Source organism: Anabas testudineus, chromosome 8 (assembly GCF_900324465.2).
Source record: "Anabas testudineus chromosome 8, fAnaTes1.2, whole genome shotgun sequence".
Lineage (NCBI taxonomy): Eukaryota > Metazoa > Chordata > Actinopteri > Anabantiformes > Anabantidae > Anabas > Anabas testudineus.
Genome location: NC_046617.1, coordinates 16,767,672 through 16,794,760, shown reverse-complemented (window position 1 = coordinate 16,794,760; position 27,089 = coordinate 16,767,672). Strand labels below are relative to the sequence as shown.

Sequence of the window (27,089 nt, the reverse complement as noted above, 5' to 3'; positions counted from 1 at the left end):
TGTTGTTTATCAGCTGCAAATTAAGTATGCAGATGCTCAAACAACTGGCTGTTTTGCAAATGATTTGTAATTATACAGAAATTATTTACTTTCATAGTCGTTCACAAAGATGCAGTGTGTTGGTTTGCCTTGCTGCTTTGTTTGGCTTGCTTCAGTCTTTCCAACTCCTCCTCTGTTGCAATCTATTCTGTATTTTCTCTCTTCCTCTATTGCTTACTACTCTCCTACTCATCCCATCTAATTTGCTTTAATCTTTGACAACCATTCTTTACTCTGTCCTTTGACGCTATTCTTTCCCTCTTTCCCCCCTACTTCTTTTGCAAAATTAACTATTTTCCTTCTTTTCTCCTTCCTTCTTTGCACTTCTCTGGCTGCCGATGTGCTTCCTGTCCCTCTGTGCTTGCCGTCCATCTGCTGTGCACCTGGCCTTGCTTCTGCAGCTGTCTGTTTCTCCCTCTGCTTATGATAATCCAGATTCTGAGGAGCTCTCCTCCAATCAAAGCATGAGCTTTTCCTCTTCCAATACTGCTCAGCCTAAACCCTGTCTCAACTCTGGGCCAACTCCTGCCCACTTTAGTCCTGGGGCTGCTCAGCAGGTGAGTGAGGAAGGAAGAAGAGGACATTGTCTTTCGGAACTGGAGCCTGTGCCTATGTTTTGCCAAATATTCTTTAGAGAAACATAATGTAAATAAATATATAGTATATATCAAAACTAATGTAACATTGAATTTATAATTACCCTCAAAAAACAGCCTGTCCTCACAAAGTCATGCCATAGGGTTTAGGAGAGATTGCAGTTGCAGATTGCAGTTTTTTGTTTATTTTTGTTTATTTTCTGACCATTACAATGTTTGTCTTTTCTGGTCAGAATGTAAACCCTATGTTGGGTGGCAGCAGCGTAGCACAGGGCCGAGGCGGTCCCCAGTCCCAGGCCCCCCCTCAACCCAGCCTTCGTAACCAAGTGCCTCCACCTATCCTGCCCTCTCAGGTAGTGCACACATGCAAACACACACCGCTTACTACCTATTATTGCATTCCCTGCTCATGATTGTTTGACAAACCTGTGGTGGTCTGTCTCTAGTGTGACTCAGCATTTTACTTGCACGTTGATCATTCTCTAGATCCGACTGTAGCTTTGTAGCATCTGCATTGGTTATAAAGAAAAAAAAGTTTATTATTTAATTAAAATATAACCTTATTTCTAGGTAATGGTTGGATACATGTAAAATCTATTGTACACCAAATGTGAATCAGACAAATTTCCTAAATATTATTGCATCCATCGTCATCTATCATTTGATTTGTGTTGACCCTGCACTACAAACCAATCTTGTTTGTGTTCAGGTCCCTCCATCCCTGTTGAAGTACCCAGGAGGTAACGGAGGTCTAAATCCCCTGTTTGGCCCTCAGCAGGTGGCTGTGCTCAACCAACTCAACCAGCTGTCACAGCTTAGCCAGATCAGCCAGTTGCAGGTAGAGCAATAGATGCACACACCGTTCCACCCACTTACACTTAAGCATGAAAAAACATATATATTCAGCTGTCAAGATGTGGTATGATTTTTAATTTATAGCTTTTGAGACTGGACCTTCACCTTTACAGGATCCAACACTTTAGTGACAAATGCTTTTTTCATGAACTAGACTTTTTTTTTTTTTTATGTGCGTCAACAGCGTCTGCTCCTCCAGCAGCAGCAGCAGCAGCAACAGCAACAGCAGCAACAGCAGAAGGCTCAGAGCCAGAGAGCCATGCCTGTGGGAAGACAGACTGAACAGGTGTGTGTGTGTCTGTGTGTCTGTGTCTGTGTGTGTGTGTGTGTGTGTGTGTGTGTGTGACTCTTGCCTACAAAATCATTACAGTCACAAAATGAGTCATGAAACGGTGTAGTGTTTCTATGCAGCTGCTCCCCTGTTTAACCTTTCTAACTTTCTGCTTTATGTCCGTAGACACGTCCTATTGGTTCTTCTCCATCAATGATGCAGCTGCCTCGGCACCTGGACCCCTCCCTGCTGAAACAGGCCCCACCCCACAAGCCGTACCTGGATAACTACTTATCCCACAATACCCCTGACATGCAGAAGGATGCTGCCACTCTTGGATCCTTCAGCAACTTCCCTTTAAGTATGTTGGCTTCTAACAATATAATCGGCATAATCCACTAAATTTCAAATTCTATTGAAATCTGTCATGTATTTAAATAGTAACTGGAGTTCTTCCTTTTGTTTCTTGTCTTCCCTCTTTCCTCTCATCAGGCTTGAACTCTAACCTGAATGTACCCCTGGACATGGGTGTTGGTGGTGGTAGTAGTGGTGGTGGTGGAGCTGTGAGCTACAAAGAGCCGCCCCAATCCAGACTGAAGAAACTTTGGGCTACTGACCCTCTGGAGCAGAACAGCAAACCTGGTACTAAGAGCCTGCTGTAGGCTGCTATGGCCATTAAAAACATTGATTTCTTTTTCTACCCATACACGCCATATAATAAACTGCTAAAAGTATTTTAAGAAATAGAAATGGATCATTCTGAAGGCAAGGTGATGTGAGCTTCAGTGACTGAAGTCTCACATTCAGTAGCATAAACAAATCATTGGGTTTAGTCTCTGTGATCGTCTCTTAATGTCTGTGTGTGTTTGTCCCACAGGTGCTATGCCGTCTGGGCTGCGTCTGGAGGACTCTCCCTTCTATGACTTCCTGTCTCCTGGCCCATCTCCCCTGAGTCCTCCCGGCCAATCAATGGGCTCTGTGGGTGATGGCTGGCCGCCTCGTGCCAACTCCCCCCCAACCCATGGAAACACTGTCACCTGGCCCCCAGGTACACCTCCTTTCACAAACAGAAATTCATAAAAAATGTTTGCTTCAAGCTAATAAAAGCTAATATCCCTATCTGTGTCTGCAGAGTTCCGGCCCGGGGAGCCTTGGAAAGGTTACCCCAACATTGACCCTGAGACTGACCCCTACGTGACCCCCGGTAGTGTCATCAACAACCTCTCCATCAACACCGTCCGTGACACAGATCACCTCAGGGACAGGAACAACGGTAGGTAGCACACGCACCGCTGAGCATAACAATGCACACATGATTTTGCAATAAACTAATTTTAATAACATTTTAAAAACTCAAATAACTAAAAAATGTACAATGATGTTGTTTACAATTTCAGTCAAGTGTAAACACTATACTAAATGTTCTCTTTCTCATTTCCAGGGCCATCCTCATCACTGAACACCACGATGCCTTCTAATAGTGCCTGGTCATCCATTCGTGCCTCCAGCCACAGCGGTTCCCTCACCAGTACAGCACAAAGCACTTCAGGTACGCACCCTGTGTATATTTCAGCCATTACTATTTTGTACCTCTTTTCCTCTGAAGCCAAACCATTTTTAAGAATTTCAGGTAGAAAAAGAGATGGGTGTTATCAGGCTTACAATTTAGAGTCTAGATTTCAAGCTTCTGAAAACTCTCACAGCTGAAAATGCGCTTACACTGCATTCTCTAACTTTCATGGCATGTTTGGATTTTCGCTGATAAAAGTGTGACATGAACATTTCAAAGTGATATGGCCGTTAACATTATTTGCATCTTTGCTCTCCTCTCCTTGCAGCCAGACCCAGCGAGTCAAAGTGGTCTCCAGGTGGCGGTTCTGTCTCCAACTCCTCCCTAGCCCATGAGCTGTGGAAGGTCCCCCTGCCTAACAAGGCACTGTCTGTGGCAGCCCCCTCCAGACCACCACCTGGCCTCACCAGCCAGAAGCCCAGCCCTGCCTCTTCCGGCTGGGATGGCTCTGCCCTGAGGTTGGGGGGGTGGGGCTCCTCTGAGTCCAGATACACACCTGGTGAGAGCAGAATGAGATGCACGTGTGATACAGGACTACTTGTACCTGTACTACCATTTACTGTGTGTTAGATTAACTGGGGGCTGTTTTATATTCTAACAACTTATGTTGTTAGAAACACTTTGCACACATTTGTATCTTTACTGGCTGAGTTGGTGTCAAATTTGGTTCCTACTTTATAGTTTCTAGTCAGGTTGGTAGTCTTTCACATTATGCTAGCTGATTGTGATCTTTGTGTATTGGCAGGTTCCAGTTGGGGCGACAGCAGCAGCTCAGGAAGAACCCAATGGCTTGTTCTGAAGAATCTCACACCTCAGGTAATCACAAATGATCTGGTGGGATTTTTGTGCTCGATAATAATCAGCTGTTGAATTAAGCTGTTGATTCCCTCTGTGTTTCTGTGTTAATTCTTTATTTGCTGTGTATTTCACACAGATTGACGGCTCTACCCTGAGGACCCTGTGCATGCAGCACGGCCCTCTGATCACATTCCACCTCAACCTGCCACATGGCAACGCTGTTGTATGCTACAGCTCCAAGGATGAGGCCGCCAAGGCCCAGAAGAGCCTGCACATGTATGTACACAAGCAGACACACATACTGTATACTTTATAGGACCAGAATAGAAATGTTTTGTGAAGGTCAGACAAGAGGGTGGCACTAAATGCCTTCTTAAATAACACAATTGTCTTGTTCAATATTTTAAACATGTCTTTGTTTAAAATTCTTATGTCCACAGTCATGGTGTTTCATGGTTGGTTTTCTGAGCTGGGGATGTAGAGTATATTTGAATGTTAGCATGGAGATCACTGCTCTTACATTAATGACAGATTGATTATTAAAGTAACATTCAAGGATCTGGGCAACAAAATAATAGGCTACAATCCAATTGGACTATTTCTTCTCCCTGTGTAAAAATAAAAGCTCTGATCTGCGCTTCGATATAAACTATGTGAATGAAAGATTACATCAGCTAGCTCCCTCAGCCTTGGCAGGAGACAGAGGAAACCTGCCAACAAGCGGCTTAGTTTCGTGTAGTAAGCTACATGACTCAAGTGTTAAAGTTTCTGGAACCGAATATATGTTTCCTCTAAACTTCGAGTTAAACAACTCATTAAGCCCATTTTCTGGAATATCCCCTGATTTCTCAGCCGTATGGTTGGTAACGTGTATATAAACAGATTTTAGATACCAGCTTCACACTTTCCCCTGTTGGGTCTCTGCAGGTGTGTTTTGGGGAACACTACTATTCTGGCTGAGTTTGCCAGCGAGGAGGAAATCAACCGTTTCTTTGCACAAGGGCAGTCACTGGCCACTCCCTCCTCTGGCTGGCAGGCCATCGGCTCCTCTCAGAGCAGAATGGATCAGTCTCACCCCTTTCCCAGCCGCGCTCCTGAACCCAACCAGTGGAACAGCAGCGACCTCCACAGCTCCTCCCTCTGGGGCAGACCCAACTATTCCAGTAACCTGTGGGGGAGCCCCAGTGGCACCGAGGCCGGGATCAGCAGCCCTTCTCCAATCGGCTCCTTCCTCCCAGTGGATCACCTGACAGGGGGCGGGGACTCCATATGAACTGCCTGCAAATCACACAGGCTTGTGGAAGGGTCAGTAGAGAATTATCAATAATCAGCAAAAGAAAATGAAAAAAAAAAAAAGTAGTTATAAACGCAATGGCACTAGTTGGACTCTTTCTCACTTACAAGATATTCAACAAAACGGGGTCTCCCCTGTGGAAGACAAGTTACGTTTCTCTCTCTGCACATATGTCCACTTTGTTTTAGCCCAAAAACATATCAGTCGGAATACTTGAATCATGCAGGCCAATTCTATAATGTGAACGGATGGATATTTGCTTCCAGGTAGTGCTCTTTCAGACAGAAAAAAAGCTTCAATCGAGCTCATTATTATATATATATATATTTTTTTTGTTTCATTCGTCATGTTTATTTGAATTCCAATTCTTTTTATTCAATTTTTTTTTTTTTTTTTTTTTTTTTGCATTTGTTTGCTGACAATGTTGGAGTATGAGCTTTTTTAACTTTGCACTGAATGTGGTTTTTTTCTCAGTATATATAATCTGCAATATAGAGGGAGCAGCCAGTTTTTCCAGTGTAGCTGTTTACTCATTGAGGTCCTTACCGTATGTGTGTATGCCCGTGTGTGTGTGTGGAAGTGATGTGAGTGTGAATGAGTATGTGTGCGCTCCTCTCTGCCTTGGCACGCCTACCTTACTGCGTTGTCGTGGAGTTCAAGATCAACAGATAGTTGAAGAAGAATTAAAGCTGACTTAGGAGGATTATCTGGTGATAGTAAAAGTGACATTAAAAAGTATTGCACCGATTTTGTTTTAAAACTAAAGAACGTTGAGCTCTGCAGTGCAAAGAACTGTAGCCGCAGCTGGGACTAGCAAGCCCCGCACACCCTAATATAGGGGGTGGGTCTATCTAGCAAGCCCCTCCACTAGCCCCCTAATGGGCAGGGGGGGAACAGCACTTTCAGAATAGGCTTTCAATGTTTTGGAGGTGCCACACTGCAACCTCTTGTTTACAAGACTTAGGAGGCGGAACGTGTGTTCATTCTTCATTTTATTAAAGAGAAGATGGAATAAAATAAAATAAAAAATACGCAAAAAAATAAAAAAATATAAAAAAAACTACTTAAAAAAAATTATAAAACTCATAGGAAAAACAAAAAAAAATTAAACTCTTACTGAGGATGAAGATGATGCTTTGTAACTCTGGGAATTCGGATCAGTGTTTTGGCCATGGCGTTGGTTATTTGAACTATTCCTCTTTGTCTGCTAAATAACCAGCAATGGTTCTCAGGAAATCAAGCCAGTTTTCCCCCGTTGTAGTTGAATTAAAAAAAAAAACTACTACTCCTTGTAGGAAAGGAAAATCCAACTTCTAGCACTGAAAACTATGTATAGGTCTGTACTTTTTTTCTCTGCCAAATAACTGCTTTAAGCTGGAGAAGCTCAACACACTGCTTTCAATATGCTGTCTTTTTTTGGGGGGGTAGGGTCCTAATGTGGGGGGGTGGAGGATGGGCTGTAGAAATCCCAACGCTCCCTCTCTCCTTCTCTTCCTCCACTCCTCCACTCCACTGATGTAAAAAAATCAAAAAGTAGGGAGTGTTTATCGTGTGAGTGTGTGTGTGTGTGTGAGTGTGTGTGAAGACGTCTTGTCAGACTTATAAACCAAGAGAAAGGCAAATCTGTATCTATGCATACTGTAGCCTCTCACATGGCCTACTGAGAGGTGTGTGTTTTTGTTTTTGTTTTTTTCTTCCCATGTTTCACAAAATGTTTTAAATGTTTCATTAAGTACAACAAATGCGAATTATTACCTTGTTTCTCTCTCTCGCTCTCATTTTTTTTTTAAATCGCTCTCATTGCCACAAATGGTGTTTTGGAAAAAAAAAAAAAGGAAAGAAGAAAAACTTTAAAAATCTTGTTTTGGTTGAAGATAATATTTTAACAGTGCAAAAGTCGTCCACATTTCATTGCCTTGATCCTAATTGTGTCCGAAGATGCAACAACAAGTCAAGTGGCTTCTACCTGTTTACAAATAGAATATGATTGTATTGTTGTTCTGTTCTTTTTGTTTTGTTTTTTTTTTCCTTTGGGGAGGGAAGGGGGGGTACTCATCTGATGTTCCTGACCTGATGAACCGTGTGTGTGTGTGTGTGTGTGTGAGTGTATGTTTGGCAGACGTGAGTTCTCTAGTGCTGGAGGGTTCGGGTTTGTGCGTGAGAACAGCTGAATGTAAATCCACCAGTGGTGTTTGTCGACGAAAATACTCGTGAATAATCGATTACCTGTCTACCAGTGATTGTTTAGTTACCGTGATGCACAATTTGTCGGGGAAAGAAAAGCTTCAGAGCGACGAACGAGAATTAGCAAAGCCATGGACCTTAATTTCTTTTCTTCATATTGTTATTTTGTGTTAAGCCTGTTGTTGTTGTTGTTGTTGTGTGAGGGTGTATTCTCCCCCCTCTGATACAAGTTTTTATTTCAGATGTACTAGAAACAGTGGCTTTAGTTGTGTTTTTAAGTTTAGCCGTGAATGTTTAACAACTTCAGAGCATATGTAGTGAGACAGAACCTTAAGTATTAGCCAGACTTGACAGTGGTGTGTGCCAGTATTGAACTGCTCTCTACCAAATAATTAAATCATACAAAAGATTAGTTTACTTAATTCCAACTCTCTTTGCTTAAACTATATCTATCTTATTTGTATTTGTTTTTGTCTTGTTTAACAAATGTTATCAAATGGAACATCTGAACCGTGTTTGTCAGTTGTTTTCGAGTTAACTTAATTTGACGCATTGAACTGAGGAGCCTTGGATTTTGCACTTGTGTGGATTAGAGAGAGCACAGCCAAGATGGGCGGTCAGACAGATGACGGTGGCTTAGTTTGGGTTTTCAGATCTGTCTGAGAGAGAAGGTGCATCTGTGAGTATTGTGACAGGGTCAGGTGTGTGTGAAAGTGTGTGTGTGTGTGTGTGTTTGTATTGTAATAAGAGAAGATGGTGCTTTGTTGGTCCCAGTGAAGGAGCAAGAGAAGGGAGAGGAAGGGCTGTCATCCCTCCCTCCGGGTTTACCTCTCCTTGTTCACTGGGCGGGCCAGTCAGAGCGGCGACCTCGCCACGCTACCTGATCTGAGCCAGAATGTAGCTGAAAACAGTTCAAAAAGTATCGACGACGGCCGGAGCCTCGATCTGCCTTCTGTGGCGCCTGATCAGCCTCAAACATTGAACATCTGCACAAAAAATTTAAAAAAGCAGCTGCTTTTTATTATTATTTCTTTTTATTTTTTATGAGTATTCAGCTACTGTTCTGACCACACCTGGTTGTCATGGTGAACATTTGTGGCTCTTGCCATGGAGATGCTCGTGTCTTGAGCTTGACTGAAATGAAGCAAAGCTTCTCGTTGGCCCGTGGCGACTCAGGCAAGGGGAAGTGACTTGTGATCAGCTGGTTCCACCTGGCTTTTCAGGGACACAGGGTTGCACTTGCCTCTTCGCTGGCTTGTCCAGGATCAGCTCTCTCTCTCCCCAACTCCGAACTACAGGAGAGGAAACGCAAAACTGACAGGAGGTCTGGGGCAAGTGAACTCTAAATAGTCTATATTCCCTTTCCACATTTGGTGAAATTACTTTACACTTCATTCATTCTTATTTTGGCAGTGCTGCTCTCCTCACGCTGATCTGGGAGCAGGTTCCCCCTCCTCATTACATGCTCACTTTAACCATTAGCGGGACGAAACCGGCCCCTGATCAGCAGCTGAGGAGGCAGCATCGCTGTGCTGTTAGAGAAGGGACAAGCAATGTCTGTAAAACGCCTCTCATTCATTTTGATGTTACTGTTTTGGTTCCCAGCTGAATCTCGCTCTGTTAGTGTTTGTCCAATCTGCTGTTGTTGTTTTGTGGGAAGATTTAGAAATCTTGTTTCATACAGAGTGTGTGTGTGTGTGTGTCTGTGTCTGTGTGTGTGTGTGAGAGAACACGTTATCATGCCAAATTGAATAGGGAGGGAGGGTGTGAGGGAAGGAAAGGGATAGATTTTTTTTTTCTCAGTTGTGTATGTGTATTTAAAAAGCTGGACAATGTTAAATGCTTGAAGAAAAAAATGTCATTTGCAAAAGGATGATGTGAGGAAAACTTTTCAGTGAGTGAAAACCGCCATGAGCATTGTACAATCCCCAGGGCTGCCAAGCAGCTTCCCAACAGGGCCAGAAGGGGGGAAGTAAAGGAGGAAGGAAATAGAGTAGGAGAAGAGGGAAGCTGGCTGGTGATACTCAACTACTTTTTAATATTTAAGAAAAATAATGTGACTTTTTGTTTTTCTCTTGACTTAACTATCCTGTGAGCAAATGCTTATATCATAACACACACACCCAACAGCTCCTACTGTCGATCAAAAAGCGCAAAGACTATTTTTTTGACACAAAAAAACCCACAAAAACAAAAAAAAAAACAACAAAAGGAAAAAAAAAGTTACAAAAACTGTGAGAATCTGCTGTCTTTTTTTTGTCATTTTACATTTAGTATGAATACACACAAACAAACCCTGAAAAGCTTTAGTCTAACCAGCACAAAGATGTGGGTGGGAGGGCGGGCGGGGTGGGTCGGGTGGGGATGGGGTGTCGCTCAGAGAGACTATGCAGTGGAGTGTTGAACCCAGGCTTCCATGTCCACCTTGGGTTTTTTTTTGCTTTCTTTAAATAAGACAAAAAAAAATCCCAAAAAACTTTTAAAAACCACAGTTGAAATGGGTTTCCCAGTAATATTCCTCAAACATGTTGTGCCATCATTGAATCGTACTGCTAGTACTGCTACTAATAATAATAAAATAATAATAATAATAAAAACTGAAAAAACCTTTATTACCTAGCAACCGTCGGGCCAGTTGTAGCAGGAGAGGAGGACAGGTTAAGATTTGCAAAGTCCATGTCTTTATTTTCACAGCTTGTCTCCTCGATTAGACCGAGGGGAGTGAGGCCGGTGAAACTGCAAATTTTACACGACTACAATGTTTTTTATAGAGATTCTATCAATCCACAGTGTGTAGTTGGATCACCTGTAAACCTATTATGCACATTGCTTTGGGAGACTGTTGAAACTATATATAAAAATATATATATATATGAGAATATAAGCGTACAGTGTCTATAATCGACGAGAGGACGTCTTCCTCTCTTACAAACGAAACAGGAAGTATCTTTTTATTTTCAAACGTCTTCCTCGGGTCATCAAAGGATTTTATCTTAAACTTCGGCGGAAACTGCACTTTTTGAAGGACAATCTTTATTTGTATGGGTATAAAAATTGACAAAAACGAAGTCGCCTGATATTACAAGGTATAGAAAACCAACTCCAGTGTGCTCTAATAATGAATGTCTCCTCTGATGCTGTCTGTTTGGTTTCATTTAATCTTTTTATTCTCCTTCCTTTGTTGCTTGGTTTGTTCTGTATTTTTTTTTCCTCATTTTTTTCTGGATTCTAGTGCTCTTAAGAGAATCTGTACTAAGGTGTAGAGTAGTAGGTAGTAGGTCTTCTGTTGGCTGTACTCGTATACTGATTACTGTTTGTAACCCCCTGGCTCCTGCAGCCAGCATACAAAGCTGTATAACTTGGGTACAACCCTCAATAAAAGACTAACAATGGCTCGGTGGTCGCTGCCTCGTCTCTTTTCTCCTCTTCGGTTTGTAAAAATGTTTAAGAGAAACTGGAATCCAGAGGTGGTAAGTACTTTGAGTACATCTATTTTATGGTACTATTACTTGTATTTTACAGTTTGTTAGTTTTTACATATAAATACACTGATGTATTAAGGATTAACCATGTTTGCCATAATTTTTACTTGTATTTACTACTCGAGTAAGGAATTGGAAGTCATACTTATTGTTGTACTGTTTAATTTGCTCAGGATCACTTTGCATGTTTTAGGTCACTAAGGAAAAGCATTTGAGATTTGGGCATTTTAAAGAAACAAACGTCAGCTGGTGTTCGGTGGTGGAAGGTTTATATAGAAGTGCTGCGCTCAGATCAGCCAGCAAACAGATGTGGCTCAGTCCCAGCATAACATTTTGTGCTGACCCCCCCGACACAGGTGTAGGTGGTATTAATGTTGTGGCTTATGAGTTTACCAACAGTACAAAAAGTAAAAGTCACTTTGCAGAATGTCTCAGTTTATCCACTAAATTACACTGAGGATCCTTAAACATGTAATAACTCACTTATTTGTAGATTAGATTTTGTATCTAGAAATGTATTAATGACAGCAGCTTGTTAGTGTAGTGGTAAAATCACTGTCTTGCATGTGGGACACTGGGGTTTGAATCCCAGCTGTAGTCTACCTCCAGTAGGGGTCCTTCCCCTGCCTACCCTCGTAAGTCATTTTGGATAAAGGCGACTACCAACTGTAATGGTTTTTTTTATAAGTACCTTAATTTTACACTTTGATGTGATCTTTTCTATATCTAACCTCTGAACTTTAACACCTGAGGGGGCAGACTGCTTCAAAAGAACAGTACAGGCTAGTTTGAAGGGCTCCTTAGTTTAATTGAAGGATTTCGTGAAGCTCAACATTATGGCAGCCATGTCAAAATTGTTCAGTGAATTTTACCCAACAGCTACAGTAAAGAACATTCAAAACATCACTGTTGTAACACAGAACTACACATCTTGTGTCTTTATTGATCTATTCTTTAGAAATTATACATCGGAACCACAGGGTGGAGCTGAAACAGAAAAAAAAAACCTGAAATAATGTTTAATATTTTGTTTTGACTCCAAGCTCTCAGCATGTTCATTTAAATATAGTCAACAAAACACACGGCAGCTGATGCCAACAACATCATTTGTAATGGACAGAAGTGCAGATGTGGGGAAATGGTTTGATGCCCCTCTGCTTCACAAGTACTTCCTGGGATTGCGGTGGGAGGAGTCACTGTGGTCAACATCTCTGAAAGGGGAAAATGTTAAATGACACATGAGAAAGGAAGCACACACCACCGGAGTGCACATGTGATTTGAGAAGGAGCAGACTTACCTCTGTAGTGAGCAATAAACAGATTATTCATAAACGTCCTTCTTGTCTGCGATGTACTGTACAATCTCCTCAGGAGTCATCAACTTCTCTGCTTCTGCATCTGGGATCTCGAAGCCTGCAGCAGGAACACAAAGAAAACAGAGCTTGTACACACTGCTTCTCATTTTCTATTAAACCACACTGACCACAGGCAACAGCAGCTGATGTGCAGAGACTTTGTTATATTAACTATTTTTTGTAAAAATACATCAGCACAATGCTGTTTCTAAAATCTCAAAGGGCTGATGGTTTGAAGACGCATTCTGTCAGACAGCTCTTATCTCCTGTATTCAGAGTTTCATTTCTTGCCTTCTTTTGCCGTTATTTTTTCCCCACTGCATGTAGCCTCATTAACAGACAGGTTAGGGTTAGTTAGGCCTCATTAACTGATTGATGATGAACAAAAAAATCAACTGCAAAATACAAGTACTTGATGTGAAATAGCCATCATGTTATTATCTTTGCATAAAGTCACCTAAATCTAAAATAATCTCTTGACACATATGATTCTCTCTGTCACACAGTTGAGCATGTCTGAATTAAGCCAATGTATTCCAATAAAATGTTTTTCCTTATATTTACACATTTTATCTTGTATTTCATGGTTGGTGTCTTATTTGTCCGTGTTTCTGTTGATGCACCAATAATTGCCCTTACAGAAATAACTGAATTGAATAAGAACGGAGAAAAGCGGCAAACTGCTCAAGGGATAAGACGTTTGGGGGTTCAAACTTAGTCACTTATCAGTTACTGACTGATGCATTCGTCTTTACAGCTCTTGATTGTTTCAGAATACATTTAATACTAGTCCATTGCTAGTGTAATTCATAAGCAATACCCTTGTACCGCTTCACCAATTCTTTGCAGCTTGGCCATCAGTCATACTTAGCAAACAGTGAGAGTCTTTTGCTCACCTGATGCCTGATCTTTTAATGTAGTATTTGTCTGTGCAGTAAACTGTACAGACTGAAATCGGGTTGCTGCATATCAAGTTTCAAAGCTGTCACTTACCAAACTCATCCTCCATAGCCATGATGATCTCCACCTGGTCCAGGCTGTCCAGACCCAGATCTTTCATGAAGTGGGAAGATGTCTGCAACTGTGGAGCAGAAAGTAAGATGTGGGGGGTGCATGTTAGCATGATCTATGGCAAAATGCAATAGAAATATAGTCCTACGGGTAATCCAATAAAATAATCAAAGTACAAATTAATGAAAGGAGGGAATTTAAATTTCATTGTCAGAATAAAAGTGAGAAGTAGAGCCTGGCCAATCTGGACTCTCACCTTCTCTGGGTTGATCTTATCGTAGAGCTTGAGCACATACATGACGCGTTCTTTGATGGTCTCTAGGGTGAGGGGTGGTAGGTCTCCATACTGTCTGCACAAGACACCCACTGAGGAGATCTAAGGATGAGGAAGCAGAGAGTGTCAGAAGCAGAGGCAAAACATGTAACATTCAGCCGTAAATAAGCCTGAAGACGACTGTGCTCACTTCTCAAACTAAACAAGTCGTGCTTCAAGATGCACACAAAAATCGCAATCATGCAAGAAAGTCTGGAAGAGACTTCAAGCAACATATCACAAAATGCTGCAATACGTGGACATCCACTATTATTTATATTCAGGCTATGGCTTTTGCATTTTATTGTTTAAAGCAAAATTTAAAGAAAGATATTGATACATTGAGGAGGAACTCTTGATCAATGCAAACAGTCTACGTTGAAAGGAAAGCTCAAATCAGATGGGCGCTTGTTATAATCACTCCATACAAGGCCAACCCAAAATATCACTGGGAAATTATGCAGGCGACAGAATTTTGTCATGATGCCCCTCATGCCAGTGAATAAGGTTGGATTTGAGTGGTAGAGCATTCCCTCATTCACATAATTAAGTTAGACTGCAATTCTGGAGTTGTTCAGAGGATGCACACACTGACTTATCTAGAATAAACCATGCCTCCTCAATTAAAATATTGGTCTTAAAGCATAAAGATGCGGTGCGGGTTGTCTGTGCAGACTCCCAGTCATCATGATCATCATTATCCATAGGCAGCTAGTTGGTGACAGTCTGACTTTGTTGAAGATGTTTCGCCCATCATAATTAAATGAGCAACAAATAATATCTTTTTCTAAAATCACTTGCAACCTGACAACATTCTTATTGTGGGAAGCATGCCATTAAATTACTATGATCAGCATCAAATATCATGCTTTCTAGTCAGAAATAACATATTTAACCCTAATTCCATCTGATTGACAGTATTAGAATTCACATTTACTAAAATATCTGGGGTGCAACAACTCTTTAAAATTGTAAGCACCAAGCTTAACTGTCAGAAAATCATTTAACTTAGCTGACATTAGCTATACAGTGTTATAAGGTGCTTGGATTAAGTTAAGACATCCACATGGCACCAAGCTGCAGGTGAGAGAAGAGCAACAACACAAGTGTGCATCAATGAAATCAGCAACTTTGCTAACTAGCTAACGTTAGCTAGCCCACAAGGAAAACAGGCACGTCGTTTAAAAATGAAACGTTATGAAGCTTTGTGGATTTCGGGTGGATATTACAGCAATGCATTTTACTCGTGGTAAAGCAAACTGCTTGCACTCCATCACTAACATTAGCTGACTAAGTTAGCCTGGCAGTTTTGAAAGGCGTCAGTAGGTCACAGCAACGAACGCTAGGCCACGACGGTTCAATGTTACCCGAGACTCACCCGGCTCTGCCCGAGCCACCGCGTCCTCCGGGAGTCTACAGCGAAGGAGAGACGTCGGTGAAAGGCTGCTGGCGGAGCGGCAGCGGCTCTGACAGCCAGGTTGCCGGAGCAAAGCCTCAGAGAGGGCCGGGCGAGCGAGCGGACACACTGCTGCAGGACACGGGCCGCCATGATGGAGAGAAGTTACTGCTGACTCCCGGCGTGCAAGGCGAAGAAGAAACGGGGTCAAGGGCTCCGCTGTACGCATGCGCAAACCATAAGCTGCGATTTAAGTTTTTATTTTGTATTTTATTTGCGCAACAAAGAGTGTTATAGACTAAATGCTTAATCAAAAAATGTCACAATATAATCGTCTATAATGATTTACGGCAAAAAAAAATATGTTTGCTAAGGAGTTCAGATTTACTCCAGGGAAAATCAATAGATGACAGAAATTTTGATGAATTAGTTAATGATAATTAATTACATGAACGAGGCGAATAATTTAACATATGAATAACTTTATAATACTTGAGTCATTCAGAAGGTCGAACAGTTAAAATATTCTAAATATCACTGATCTGTGTCATTTGTTTGGTTTACCGAAATCGATGATTTTGAACTCACTTTATAATGTCTGTGCATCGATTCATCAGACGCAGAAGAGAAGCTGGGAGGTTGACAGTGTAGCAGAGAACAAAAACAGAGAATCATTAGATATCATTAGCAGATATTCATCACTGGGTGTAATAGTTTTAGAAAACTATCCGTCATGGAGTTGTCTGAAATACTGTACAACAAAGCTGAGTATATTGAGACGGTAAGGTGCTTGATTTTAAGTCGTTGTTAGCTTGCTAGCCGCTTGCTGTTTGGCTAACTGGGCGTTGGAAAACAGTTTTCTCTGTTTGTGCTCAGTTTAGATTGAAATTCAGTTTAACAAAAAATATACATAATTAGTATTTAACAACCGCTAACGTTTTATTTCAGGCTTCTGGCAACAAAGTGAGCAGACAGTCGGTGCTGTGTGGGAGTCAAAATATCGTCCTAAATGGCAAAGTAAGCACAAAAGCATTCCTGTTTGGTTGTTGTCATTTGATTATACAGCTTTCTTTTGGTGCAGCTAATAACTAGCTACTATTTTTGTCAATGTTTTCTGTTCTGTTTCTGTTTCCTTCTTATGCGTGTGTGTGATCTGTTCTTCAGACTATTGTGATGAATGACTGTATCATCAGGGGAGACCTAGCTAATGTCAGGGTGGGTCGACACTGTGTTGTGAAGAGCCGGAGTGTCATTCGACCACCTTTTAAGAAGTTCAGCAAAGGGTAAGGTTTCTACCTGTTATTCACAATATAGTGAGAGGTCAGAATACAATGTGGATATAATAAACAAGCAAGTATTTACTTAAAGCAGTCAAACAGGCTAAATCAAAGTTCAACAAGTTTTAAAAAACGCTAAAATGAACAGGTATTTTCAGTTTTTATAAATGGGCTGATCGTTTCCTTTATTATATTTTGTCTACAAAATGTGATAAAAACAAAATGTGACATATTTAGATATTTAATATTTTTTGACCACCCTTTAAAAACAAAATATTTTCAGTTTACTATCATATAAGAGTAAGTAGCAAATCCTGCTTTTAGAGAAGTTGGGCTTTGCAATGTGTTTCATATTTGCTTTAAAGATTAGTAGAACTATTAATTATCAAATTTGTGGCAGACATTTTTTTTAATCACTTGTTTCAGCTTTACATCCTATCATGGCTTGTGTACAACAGAGCATTGTTTAGCAGAACAAATATTCTTACCACTGGGCTGTTTGTGTTATTTTCTTTTGTCTAGTTTCCCCACGACCATTAAACAAAGACTTAAACTTAATCACTTTCTCTGCTCTCCCCGTTCCTTCCTTCCAGCGTGGCGTTCTTCCCGCTGCACATTGGAGATCATGTCTTCATCGAGGAGGACTGTGTGGTCAACGCAGCACAGATCGGTTCCTATGTCCACATTGGCAAAAACTGTGTCATAGTGAGTGAAAGTGCACACACAACAAAGCAGATTGGCAGGAAAAGGAAACCATGCTAACAGGGACATAGGCTACATTCATCTTACATGCTGTATTAGTCATCAGATTTGTGCCCATGTGGCTCAGTTAAATCTGCGAATGCCTGGCAGTTCATGACCTTAGCTGTGCTCACATCCGAACCTGTTACGTGTCAACGTACAAATATGAATCTGAATCATCCACACAAAAAGAAAAAACTCTGTAATGTGAACTTAGCCAGAGCTCTGCCCCAGTGACATGAACAGCAGCAGTGTCTCTTCCCTGTGTTAAACAGTCACATGGTTGTCATGTTCAGAGGAACCCAGTCTTCCATTTCCGTTATAAGGATAACTCATACTACTCTTCCAGAAATGACAGTGAAAGTCAGTGAAAGCGTTTGAGTTAATACATGTTTTTTTCTTTTCAATTTGTTTTACATGTGATGTTCAGGGTCGTCGCTGTGTGCTGAAGGACTGCTGTAAGATCCTAGACAACACTGTACTTCCTCCTGAGACAGTGGTACCGCCTTTCACTGTATTCTCCGGTTGCCCAGGTCAGCGACGTGGCACAAACACACCCCTGCCCTGTCACACTTTCTGTTTATCTTTCATGTCTTCACCTGTGTCTGTCTTTTCTCTCAGGTCTATTCTCAGGAGAGCTCCCAGAGTGCACTCAGGACCTGATGATTGATGTAACCAAGAGCTACTATCAGAAGTTTCTGCCCCTCAGCCAGATCTGAGTTCTGCCCCCAAACCTTCAGCAGGATCCTCTCTATATTCAGCCAGCTGCAGGTCGGGGTCTCTAATCAGACTGAAATGGACTTAACGAGCTCACCTTCTATCCTTTATCTTTCAGAGGCCCTGAGTTTCACTGCCCAAAGAAATACAATTGGTCCTATTTTGATTCCTTAGATGATTCGCAGTGGAGTATGTGAAAATGCATATTTAATGGAATCTGGCATAGCTCCATCATCAGCTCAAAATTACAGTGGGAGGCTTCAAAATCTGGAGTTGTTACTAAACCACACACACCAGGCTGGTACTAACAACCACAGTTAGTCTGAGACGCCTCTGATATTTTTTCTGGTCAACATTGACTGCTGATAATCAGAGAAGGAGAGAAGCCCACGTGTAGGAAAGTTGTTGCTCTTTAGTAGCAGCAAAAGTAGAAGAGCTGGAGGAACTTTAAAAGGGTGGAGGTGTTAAAAGAATATAGAAACTCAGCTAATAATATCCAACATTCATGGACCAAAACAAGAGCATCAGTAGTTGTTTGAGGCCATGTGCATTATTCATATCCTCAGTTCATTTGGGCAACAGAAGAGTAACCTTTTGAAGACAATTATCTGTTTTAGTCTGTCATTTTATTTCCTGTGTTGACAAATGTGCTTGTTTGCATTCTCCTTTACTAGCCTATGTAATTTAGACTTAATTTAAATTGCACAGGCCAGAATTTTATTTAATTGCATTTCCATTATGTTTCAAATTTACTGCAGTGTTAATTTAAATATGTTGTGGTTAAAGGACAGCCTTCTGTGCTTTTCTTCTGTTAGCATTCAATAACCAGACCCAGCATCTCAAACAGTGCAACAAATAAATATAAGTGCTTGAAAAGCTGCCTGGTATGAGCTGGACTCCATCTTTGGAATTTTCCTGATTTAAAAAAAGACAACCTGCAGAGTACGAGTAGTGTTATTTTCAGTGTGCTTTTGCATAAAGAAAGTGTAATACACATAACTTAGTATTTCACACTATTCTGGAACACACCCCTAAGTGATGGTATAGCATAAAAAAGGGCAACACTGCAGGCAGACAGTTGCAGAAAATCATATTAAAACCTTTAACGTAACATTCAAACTTAAACATTTTCAACCTCTAAACCTTCAAAGTCGAGATAATAAAAAGCCAGGAGAGATTCCTTATGGATAAAAGGTTAATAAAACAATACTCAAAACATTTTCTTTTTTTTAAAGAAACAATTGAGTCAATTGCAACTCGATGGTTTTATTTCTTTTACATTGTGAACCACATATATCATACCAACAATTAAATGTTAAGTATATAGATTAGCCATTTATTACTTTTTAAACAAATAAGTATCAAGAAACAGCTGATAATAGTGTTGGCTCCAGAGACACATGGCATGAGTCAGCCTTTTGAAACTGTGGATGAAGGCCTGTGACTGGCTCAGGGCAAGAAAAAAAAAAAAAAACACAAAGTGCCCCCTCTCTTATAACCAGTGGGGGTCAACACTGCAGGTTGGAGACTGGAATTCTAAAGACAGCACAATCCTCAACCTTTAGAGAAAACAGTCCTTTGAGAATTTTAGTTAATTTTTCCTGTCAGGAGACACTTCACTGACGTATTGTCATGCAACAAACTCTGGGAAGTTGTAACTACTCATTTGTAGCTAAACACACAATGTGGTTTCAGTCAATAATGCTGCCAATGCTAATGTGGAGTGTCTGCAGAAAGAAAACAACTCAAATATTCTAAATGCATTCCTCTGACTTAACAGAGTGCGCCGTCAGGTCAGTCAGATTCAGATTCATTCCATGCCCTCTGTTGGCCCCCAGCACTGTATTCTGCAAGGCTGAGTCACAGAGACTCAAACTGCAATGGACTCGAAAGGAGACGTTTAGGCAAAAGTTCCAATTCAATTAGAAAAAGAATCCTCCCTATGTTTAATTATACACAGAACTTGCAAGACGTTGGGTTTTATTTTTTGCAAAAAAAAAAAAAAAAAAAAGAGCCAAAGGGCCCAAAATATGGATTATTTTTTAACCTTCCTTCACAATTATCAGAGCTTCTCTAAACAAATCACGTCACTTCTCCAATATGATTTTAAATTTTCAGTCTCATTCAGTGGTTTCACTTGTATTTAAGAACCAACTCCTAAACACAAAGGTCTTTCTTCTGACAGAATCAAATGTCGACTTGGTTCTTTTCTTTTACATTGGCCATCCAGCAATTGTGTATGAATATAAAAGCCAACCTATATGCAAAAAAGTGACCAAACTGTAACAGAAGTTAAAACTGGCATGCTTTATACAACTTAAGAAAACCCATTTTCCAGGTCATAAAGTTGAAGAGGTGAAGGGGAGTGAGCAAGGAGTAAAAGAAAGGAAAAAGAGAAGGAAACACTGACATCTCAAGTCATTTATAGCAAGCAGGAACCTGACTTCACACTCCAGTCAGCTCACATACAACTTACTGTATGACTACTATGGAAGGTCTGCACTGAAAACATAACTGGTTTAATAGCCAGAAAAGATTATTAATAATTCCTATGCTAAATGAAAGCATATTCCAACAACTGAGTGTATTATGGCCACAAATAGGCTTAGATTTAACTCCAATAATCTTTCGTTTATACCCTAAAATAAGCCAAAATCAGTACAATACCAGTTCACATTATTTTACAAATTGCTAAATATACCCACATTTGTGACTTGTGATATCACTGTCTCCTACTCTGCTTCCTTGGAGATTAAAGGGAAGGCAACGACCATTTCATGAATGAAACAAGACCCCAGCTGATTCATCCTGTACCAAGTAAAAATCAAACCCATCCATTTGTTATTAATGCACTCATCCCTTATACAAAAAGCACCGTCCCCCAATAACCCATTCAACACTCCAACAATCCAATGTGCCTTTGCTGGCGTGTTTGGTGGGTCTGCAGAGAAACATTACCTTTGTAAGAATTACGCTTGTGATTTATGCTTTGTTTTTAACAGCACCGATTATCTTATATTTAATCCAATAATTTAAATCATTTGCCAGACAGGTAAGGACTCCAGATCCCAGAATGCACGTAGAGCCCACACGCTGAAGCACTCCACAAGTTGATCACACAAATCTTTTGAAGAGTTGTTGACTGACGTGGGTGCGAGAGTTTTTTTTTTTTTTTGAGTCAAGTGTTCATCTAAGCACCAACCATCAAGTAATGTTTGACTGAACTTAAGTGGACCTGTTTAGGACTGGACAAGGCTACAACTGGGATACAATGGAAGTGCCGATTTGTTTGCATGAATTCGAGGTGAAAGCTAAGTGCAAAAATCCTTATTGCAACTCATCAATAATCACACGATCACATAAAACAGCAGCTGCTTTCGTTATAAGACTAGGATCAAGGGAGAGAGGGCATCGCAGTCAGAAAATGGGCTGTCTGAGAAGCTGTATACACAAAGAAAAATATATTTTCCTTTCCATTATCCTGAACATCAACAACAAAAAAACATGGTAGAGAAGAACATAAAATTAACTTGGCTATCACTGCTGCAAACAGTGGTAAGAAACCTAGAAATTTAACACTTGTGGTTGTAGAATTAAAAGCAAAAAGGGCAACTGGCTGAACTAAATAAGCCACTTTTTAAACAGAGTAGTTAGAGAGTAAGGTCTAAATATCCAAACATCAATAGCCTGCTATTGGTAGTCATGTGCCATCAGCCAAGTAGCCAGAACTGATTACAAGCGGCAGGTGACGCAAGATGTTGCCACAGACATACTACTGGGGGACTGAGCGCCACCACTGACAGGCAGCACCAACTGAGAGCTGCAATGATGAAGTAACAACAACTTTAAAAAAACAAAAAAAAAAAAAAAAAACAAACAAACAGGTGGGCTGTTTTGATGCAGTGGCGAGTCTCCGACAAGAGCTGGATCCAACATTTGGCGAGCAACTCAACTGACAGAGTGAGATGATTTGATCATTGTCCTCACTTCCTTATTAAGGTGATGGGTGAGGATGCGGGAGGTTAAGTGAGGGAAGGGCACAAAAGCTTCAAGGATCAAGTGGCTTTTACTTGTAAAGCAGAGAGTGCATTTTCACCCCTTTGAGAACCGTTTGCATCCCATAACGAGTCTGATTTCCTTCAGCGTCTCCTTTTCAGGGCAGCAATGACTGAGGAGTGTGCGATGTCTCCTTTCCAGGGCAGCGACGACTGAGGAGTGTGTGATGTCGTCCAGATCTCACCATCTCTCACACATACACACACACAAAGTGTTCTGATTGCAGGTCAGTGATTTGTTGTAATAGTGTCAGGAAAGATGACGAAGAAAAGATTTGTCCAACATCATATTAGACTGAACCGAGTGCCTTCAGTCTTTGTTTTCACTTTCAGCCCGTTTCTTTCTGCACAGCTAGGCATCCAAACATCAGTCTACCCATCCTGCACTTCTGTCCCACATAAGCCCATTGATTCCCCTCTCCTTGGCCTTGGCTTTGAAGGCTTCCCCCACACCCTCACACACACAGGCAGGCAGCAGATCAGATCATCCTGTTGCGTTTGTGTGTAGGGGAGTCTGTGATGACATCACTACACTGGGTGGAGTTTCGTTTCCTGGTCCCCCCTCCTCCAGCAGAGGCAGACCCTGTAGAGTCCAGATGCAGTGCCATCTCCTCTGAGATGAAAGTGTTCAGGTCGACGTCTTGAAGCCCGTTGCGCCTGCTACGGCACACAGACCCCGAGCCAGAAGAACCACCTCCACCAGTACCTCCTCCATTACTGCTGCTCCCACTTACATGTGTGGGAGAGCCTGGAGCACCGGAACGCACGCTGATACTTGCCATGGCTCCACTCAGACCTTGAGGAAGGGGAAGAATAGAAAGAGAACAGCAACAGACAAAACCATCATTAGATGGAGAAACTGGATAAACAAAGTATACAATATTATTAAGTATACAAATTATCAAGGCTTTAATTACTGTCACTTAATGTATCTCCATTATTTATTGACTTTATAAGTTGGGATAACCCACACAGTAACCTTTTAAAAGGGTAGACTAAGCACAGCATCATGTTATTTTTTGCATGTTCCACGATCCATTTCATTCAGCATTTACTAGGGTCGATTCTTGTTTCATGCAAGGATGTCTGTGTGGTCTTTCAAGTTACCACAGCATAATTACAGCACATTGGCCATCCATCAACACAAAATGAAACACTTTTTGTGATGTCAAATGGCAACTGGCCATGTCCTGACACTTCAAGATGGTCTGCACATTTTTGTGAGGTTTGTACATATTAATTTCTGCTATACATCACAGATGTCACTTTATGTTCTCATCGCTAAAACCAGAGCTATAAAAATATGTGGACTCCTTTATGTGTGAAGCACACAGCAAATTAACAGCTCCTTGACAGGGCTTCATAATTTGTGATGTCACTTGCTCAAGCTATTTCCATGCAATTCTCTCTCCATTTTAGATAACAGATTAGAGCCGAGTCACGTGGTTCAAGTCTTTTAAAAAAGGCATTGCTAAGATATTTTCCACTAAACACACTTGAAGCAGCTATGCCAAAAAGACACAGGTCATTGATGCCAAAACCTTGGCTGAACAAAATTACTTTCACAGCAATGAAAACAGACATGGCTGCACTAAGACTTCTTTTCTTACCAGTACCTGTGATATAACAAGTCAGAGTTCTTAGAAATCTGTGTTACATCAACAAACAATGTTAATATGATTGTTTAACAGAGTCAAGTATGCAGTTAATAAAATTAAAAAAAAATGTTCCATGTAAATCTAACTGCATATATTGGTCCTACCAGACAGACAAACAACAGCTGTGAAATACAAAAAGTATGCGATGACTGAGAAAGGGTGATCCTGACACAGGTGTTTTTTAACTTTAGCCACCAAATGTCTAACGTAAAGTCTGTCCTCAGCTAATCCTTAAATCTGAAATACTAATATTTAAGAACATATGGCAACATACCTTAATTACAAATAGAAATGGTGCCATCCAAAGACATTCTCGCTTCACTAACATGCAAAAAAGTGAGGCCCTCTTTTCCAACGGGCCAGGACATACACACATGTAAACAACATGCCCTTATCTCAGTGCCACATGATGCAGTGAATGATGACTGAAAGACAAGTGCACTCTCTTACGCACACTTACAAGCTCAGTTCTTAAAGAAGATACTGTGTACGAATTCAGGTGACAACACATGTATCAGTCAAGTATCCACTTTTCTTTTCCTTCATGAAAAGAAAGTCTCTCACAATGAAAAACTGCATCTCACAACTATTCTAAAGTACACTGCGATAACCTTAAATGTATTCAATTTATTGAATCAATAGGTCACAAACTCTGGGCACACATGAAGAAAAAGGGGAAGTTAGCGGTTAAAAATGTCTACACTGACCACTAGTGTGTAAGCTGTGAGCCAGGCTTGCTCTTAACACTTCTTACCATGCAGTGCTATGGCCTCCCTGAATGGCTGGAGGTCTGCTTCTACAGATGAGCCAGTCTCAGCTGGAGAATTAGCCCGACTGGGAGCTACCATGGCCAGTCGTGTACTGGCCCTGCTACTCCTGTGTGGAGGTGCTTTGCCACATAGAAAACTTATAAGATCCTCTCTACGGATGGTCCTCCGACGCTTTTTCACCCAGGCCAACATGTCCTGCAATTCAGCAGAAGAGTGATGCATCCATCAGTTAGCAATGATGTTTCATCATCTTTTAACAAACACTGAAATTATTTTTGTCTCTTTGGCAACGATGTTTCGAAATCCTAAACAGCCTGGTAATGGAGGAACAAGACCCACCTTATTACGGCGTTGATGGCCTATTTGCACGCCCCGATCAAAGCTTCTCTGATGGGCCTCTACACTTTCTGTGATGGTGGAAGACAACATAAAAATAATCAGTTTATAGATTTTGATCCAAGACCAGAAAGAAATGGGTGAGACCTCACCTGCTATTCCTGACACTGTTATATGCAAACTTTATAATGCAGGCTACTTTTCTTCACTCATAATAAACACATATTTAACTCTAATACAAAAACCTACAAGTCCCTGCAACAGACAGACTGATCAATACGGAGCTGATAGTGATAGTATTCAGGCTTTCTTCCCCCGCTTAGGGAGTTTGACCATCAACAAAAACATGCCTACATTTACAAGTACAATGATAACCAGCTACAGTCAATAATGGTGAACTGTAGGACAAAAACAACTGTAGGTGTTGTAGTTGGCAGATCAATAAATCCTGCAAAGAAATGCACAGGCATACAGAGAAGAGGGTTACCTTTATATAGGTTAGTAACTGCTGTAGCAGCATTCTGAAATGGCACCCACAATGAAAGGCCCTGTTGATGGCATACTCGATCTGTGGAAGGCAAGGAAAAATGTTTGATTTCTACATGTGATATGCAAACATAATTTAAAAGCAAATATCCTTAGGATATAAAGATTAACATGGTGGAATGATAACAAAAACTCTGATGCACAACAGCCTAGTGATTATAGGGTTGGGGTGAAGATCATTTTCATTCGCCATTTTGTCTTGCATCTACAATTACAGGGACAGAGTTTGACATAAAAATAACTGTCAGGAAGCGCTAGATGGCCAAGAGAGCACGGACACACCAACTTAACTGTCCCCTCAGCAGTAAAGTTGCAAATCCGTGCCAGACATACACATCAAACATGCATAGACTTAAGGCGAACTCCATCCGTTTCACAATCATTCGTTTCATGTGAAAACACCTGAACCACAGCAGCTTGTTCGCGAACAAATATTTACACAGATGCTGACCAATATTATCCTCGCCATTTTGTGATTGTAACGCTAGCTAAGCGTTGCTAAACAAACTGCTCACTGGGCAGCAATCCGAGCGTTTTAAACCAAGTGGGCACTTTTGTTCTGGTAGCTTTTAAAATGTATAAACGATTTAAACAGTGAACTGGATGCGTCATAACAGTTGGTAACATTGACAGTGTACAAAAAAACTGCCATCTGGGAATGTCGCGTACGATTGTTGTTAACGTTACCATCGCCATTTTGTAACTAGTTAGCCCGGCTAACGTAACGTTAGCTATTCGCTGCTGTCCAACTTGGTGTCAACACGCTAGCTTTCTGACAAAGACATTAATGTTGGTTTAAACTACTATATATACGTCAGTCTGTCTACGTGATGTAGTTTAATTATCAAAATAATTGTAACTATAACACCGGACTGGAGTTCATAACTCGTTTTTGTTTCTGGGTAGCACATGCTAGCTATAATTAGCATTGCAAAATCAGCTGTGAACGTTACCTAGTACTGGCTAGCGAGTTTGCTAGCAAGCCATTAGCATTCTACCAATACCGTTAGCTAGTTAACAGCAAATTTCGGTAAATGCCAGATCGCTAACTAACCAACACACTGCCCAACTCCGAGAATACACGGGCAACATAGTTGTGTGTTAGACAAACAACCAAACAGAAAGCTCTAGTTAGAACCTTTGTATAACTGTGCCACGGCAGTGGCGGAGTTCTGGAAAAGATGCCACAGTTTATCTTGGTCGTTGTCGGCCTCCTCCTCGCTCAGCTCCCTCTGCTCCGCTTCGGCCAAACACTGCCGCTCCCATTTTGAGAACCAGTGTTCGGGTCCGTGTTCCTGTATCTCCGAGTCTCCGTCTTCTTTCTTGTCCTCCATTTAATGCACCACAACTTGAGGAAAATATACTTTTAATCGTCAAAAATATGAATATACGGGCACTATATAAATAGTTATGTGGGCAGATAAGTGAATAGAGTTACGTATTTTGACTACTTCGCACTACAATATTGCTTTGCGCCCCATTGCTACCATCTGTGAAGATGAGCTTAGCTAACTATTTTTCCTAGTTGCCGACGTCGGAATATATATACAACGCACACAATCATGTTATGCGTACGATCCCGCCCACCGCTCTACACCATTGGTCAAACGAGAACTGCAGGGTGGACTTCAGGCTTTTTCTCAGAATATTAGTGGTTCTTCGATATGTCCGTCACAGCATTGGCACAAAAGAACCCCAGTGAAAATTACACTAAAGCTTGCAAGAGAGTACTAGGGTTTTATCATAAAAAAGAATATATAAAATAAAAAATAAAATATATCTTATTGTACATTTCTGATGACCAGAAGAAAGAGGATAAATATTT

The 27,089-nt window shown here is 41.0% G+C and overlaps 4 protein-coding genes across 6 annotated transcripts in view; 2 read left to right on the top strand and 2 right to left on the bottom strand.

Moving 5' to 3' along the window:
- LOC113167793 (trinucleotide repeat containing adaptor 6A) overlaps positions 1-9,803 on the top strand; it is a 31,189-nt gene extending 21,386 nt beyond the window's left edge. For all 3 annotated transcript variants that reach the window (XM_026368697.1, XM_026368864.1, XM_026368778.1), the window contains 12 exons: positions 869-988; positions 1,345-1,473; positions 1,675-1,776; positions 1,948-2,122; positions 2,254-2,403; positions 2,639-2,809; positions 2,894-3,034; positions 3,203-3,310; positions 3,600-3,830; positions 4,077-4,147; positions 4,266-4,405; positions 5,057-9,803. In XM_026368697.1, the coding sequence (XP_026224482.1) occupies positions 869-988; positions 1,345-1,473; positions 1,675-1,776; positions 1,948-2,122; positions 2,254-2,403; positions 2,639-2,809; positions 2,894-3,034; positions 3,203-3,310; positions 3,600-3,830; positions 4,077-4,147; positions 4,266-4,405; positions 5,057-5,402 (1,884 nt within the window). In that variant the 3' untranslated portion in view covers positions 5,403-9,803. The remainder of the gene's footprint in view (positions 1-868; positions 989-1,344; positions 1,474-1,674; positions 1,777-1,947; positions 2,123-2,253; positions 2,404-2,638; positions 2,810-2,893; positions 3,035-3,202; positions 3,311-3,599; positions 3,831-4,076; positions 4,148-4,265; positions 4,406-5,056) is intronic.
- A 2,073-nt stretch (positions 9,804-11,876) lies between these two features.
- Positions 11,877-15,358, bottom strand: ndufab1b (NADH:ubiquinone oxidoreductase subunit AB1b). The gene is made up of 5 exons (XM_026355935.1): positions 15,147-15,358; positions 13,712-13,831; positions 13,438-13,525; positions 12,388-12,502; positions 11,877-12,300 (listed from the first exon to the last, which is right to left on the bottom strand). The coding sequence occupies exons 1-4, from the start codon at positions 15,315-15,317 to the stop codon at positions 12,411-12,413; spliced, it is 471 nt and encodes a 156-aa protein (XP_026211720.1). The 5' UTR covers positions 15,318-15,358; the 3' UTR covers positions 11,877-12,300; positions 12,388-12,410.
- A 424-nt stretch (positions 15,359-15,782) lies between these two features.
- Positions 15,783-19,910, top strand: dctn5 (dynactin 5). Its single transcript, XM_026351196.1, has 6 exons — positions 15,783-15,945; positions 16,113-16,181; positions 16,329-16,447; positions 17,035-17,146; positions 17,613-17,715; positions 17,804-19,910. Exons 1-6 carry the CDS (start codon positions 15,898-15,900, stop codon positions 17,899-17,901), a joined length of 549 nt encoding a protein of 182 aa, XP_026206981.1. The 5' UTR covers positions 15,783-15,897; the 3' UTR covers positions 17,902-19,910.
- A 1,149-nt stretch (positions 19,911-21,059) lies between these two features.
- On the bottom strand, positions 21,060-26,791 carry c8h16orf72 (chromosome 8 C16orf72 homolog). Its single transcript, XM_026351182.1, has 5 exons — positions 26,403-26,791; positions 25,206-25,286; positions 24,722-24,789; positions 24,367-24,577; positions 21,060-22,750 (listed from the first exon to the last, which is right to left on the bottom strand). Exons 1-5 carry the CDS (start codon positions 26,596-26,598, stop codon positions 22,434-22,436), a joined length of 873 nt encoding a protein of 290 aa, XP_026206967.1. The 5' UTR covers positions 26,599-26,791; the 3' UTR covers positions 21,060-22,433.
- Positions 26,792-27,089: the final 298 nt, after the last annotated feature.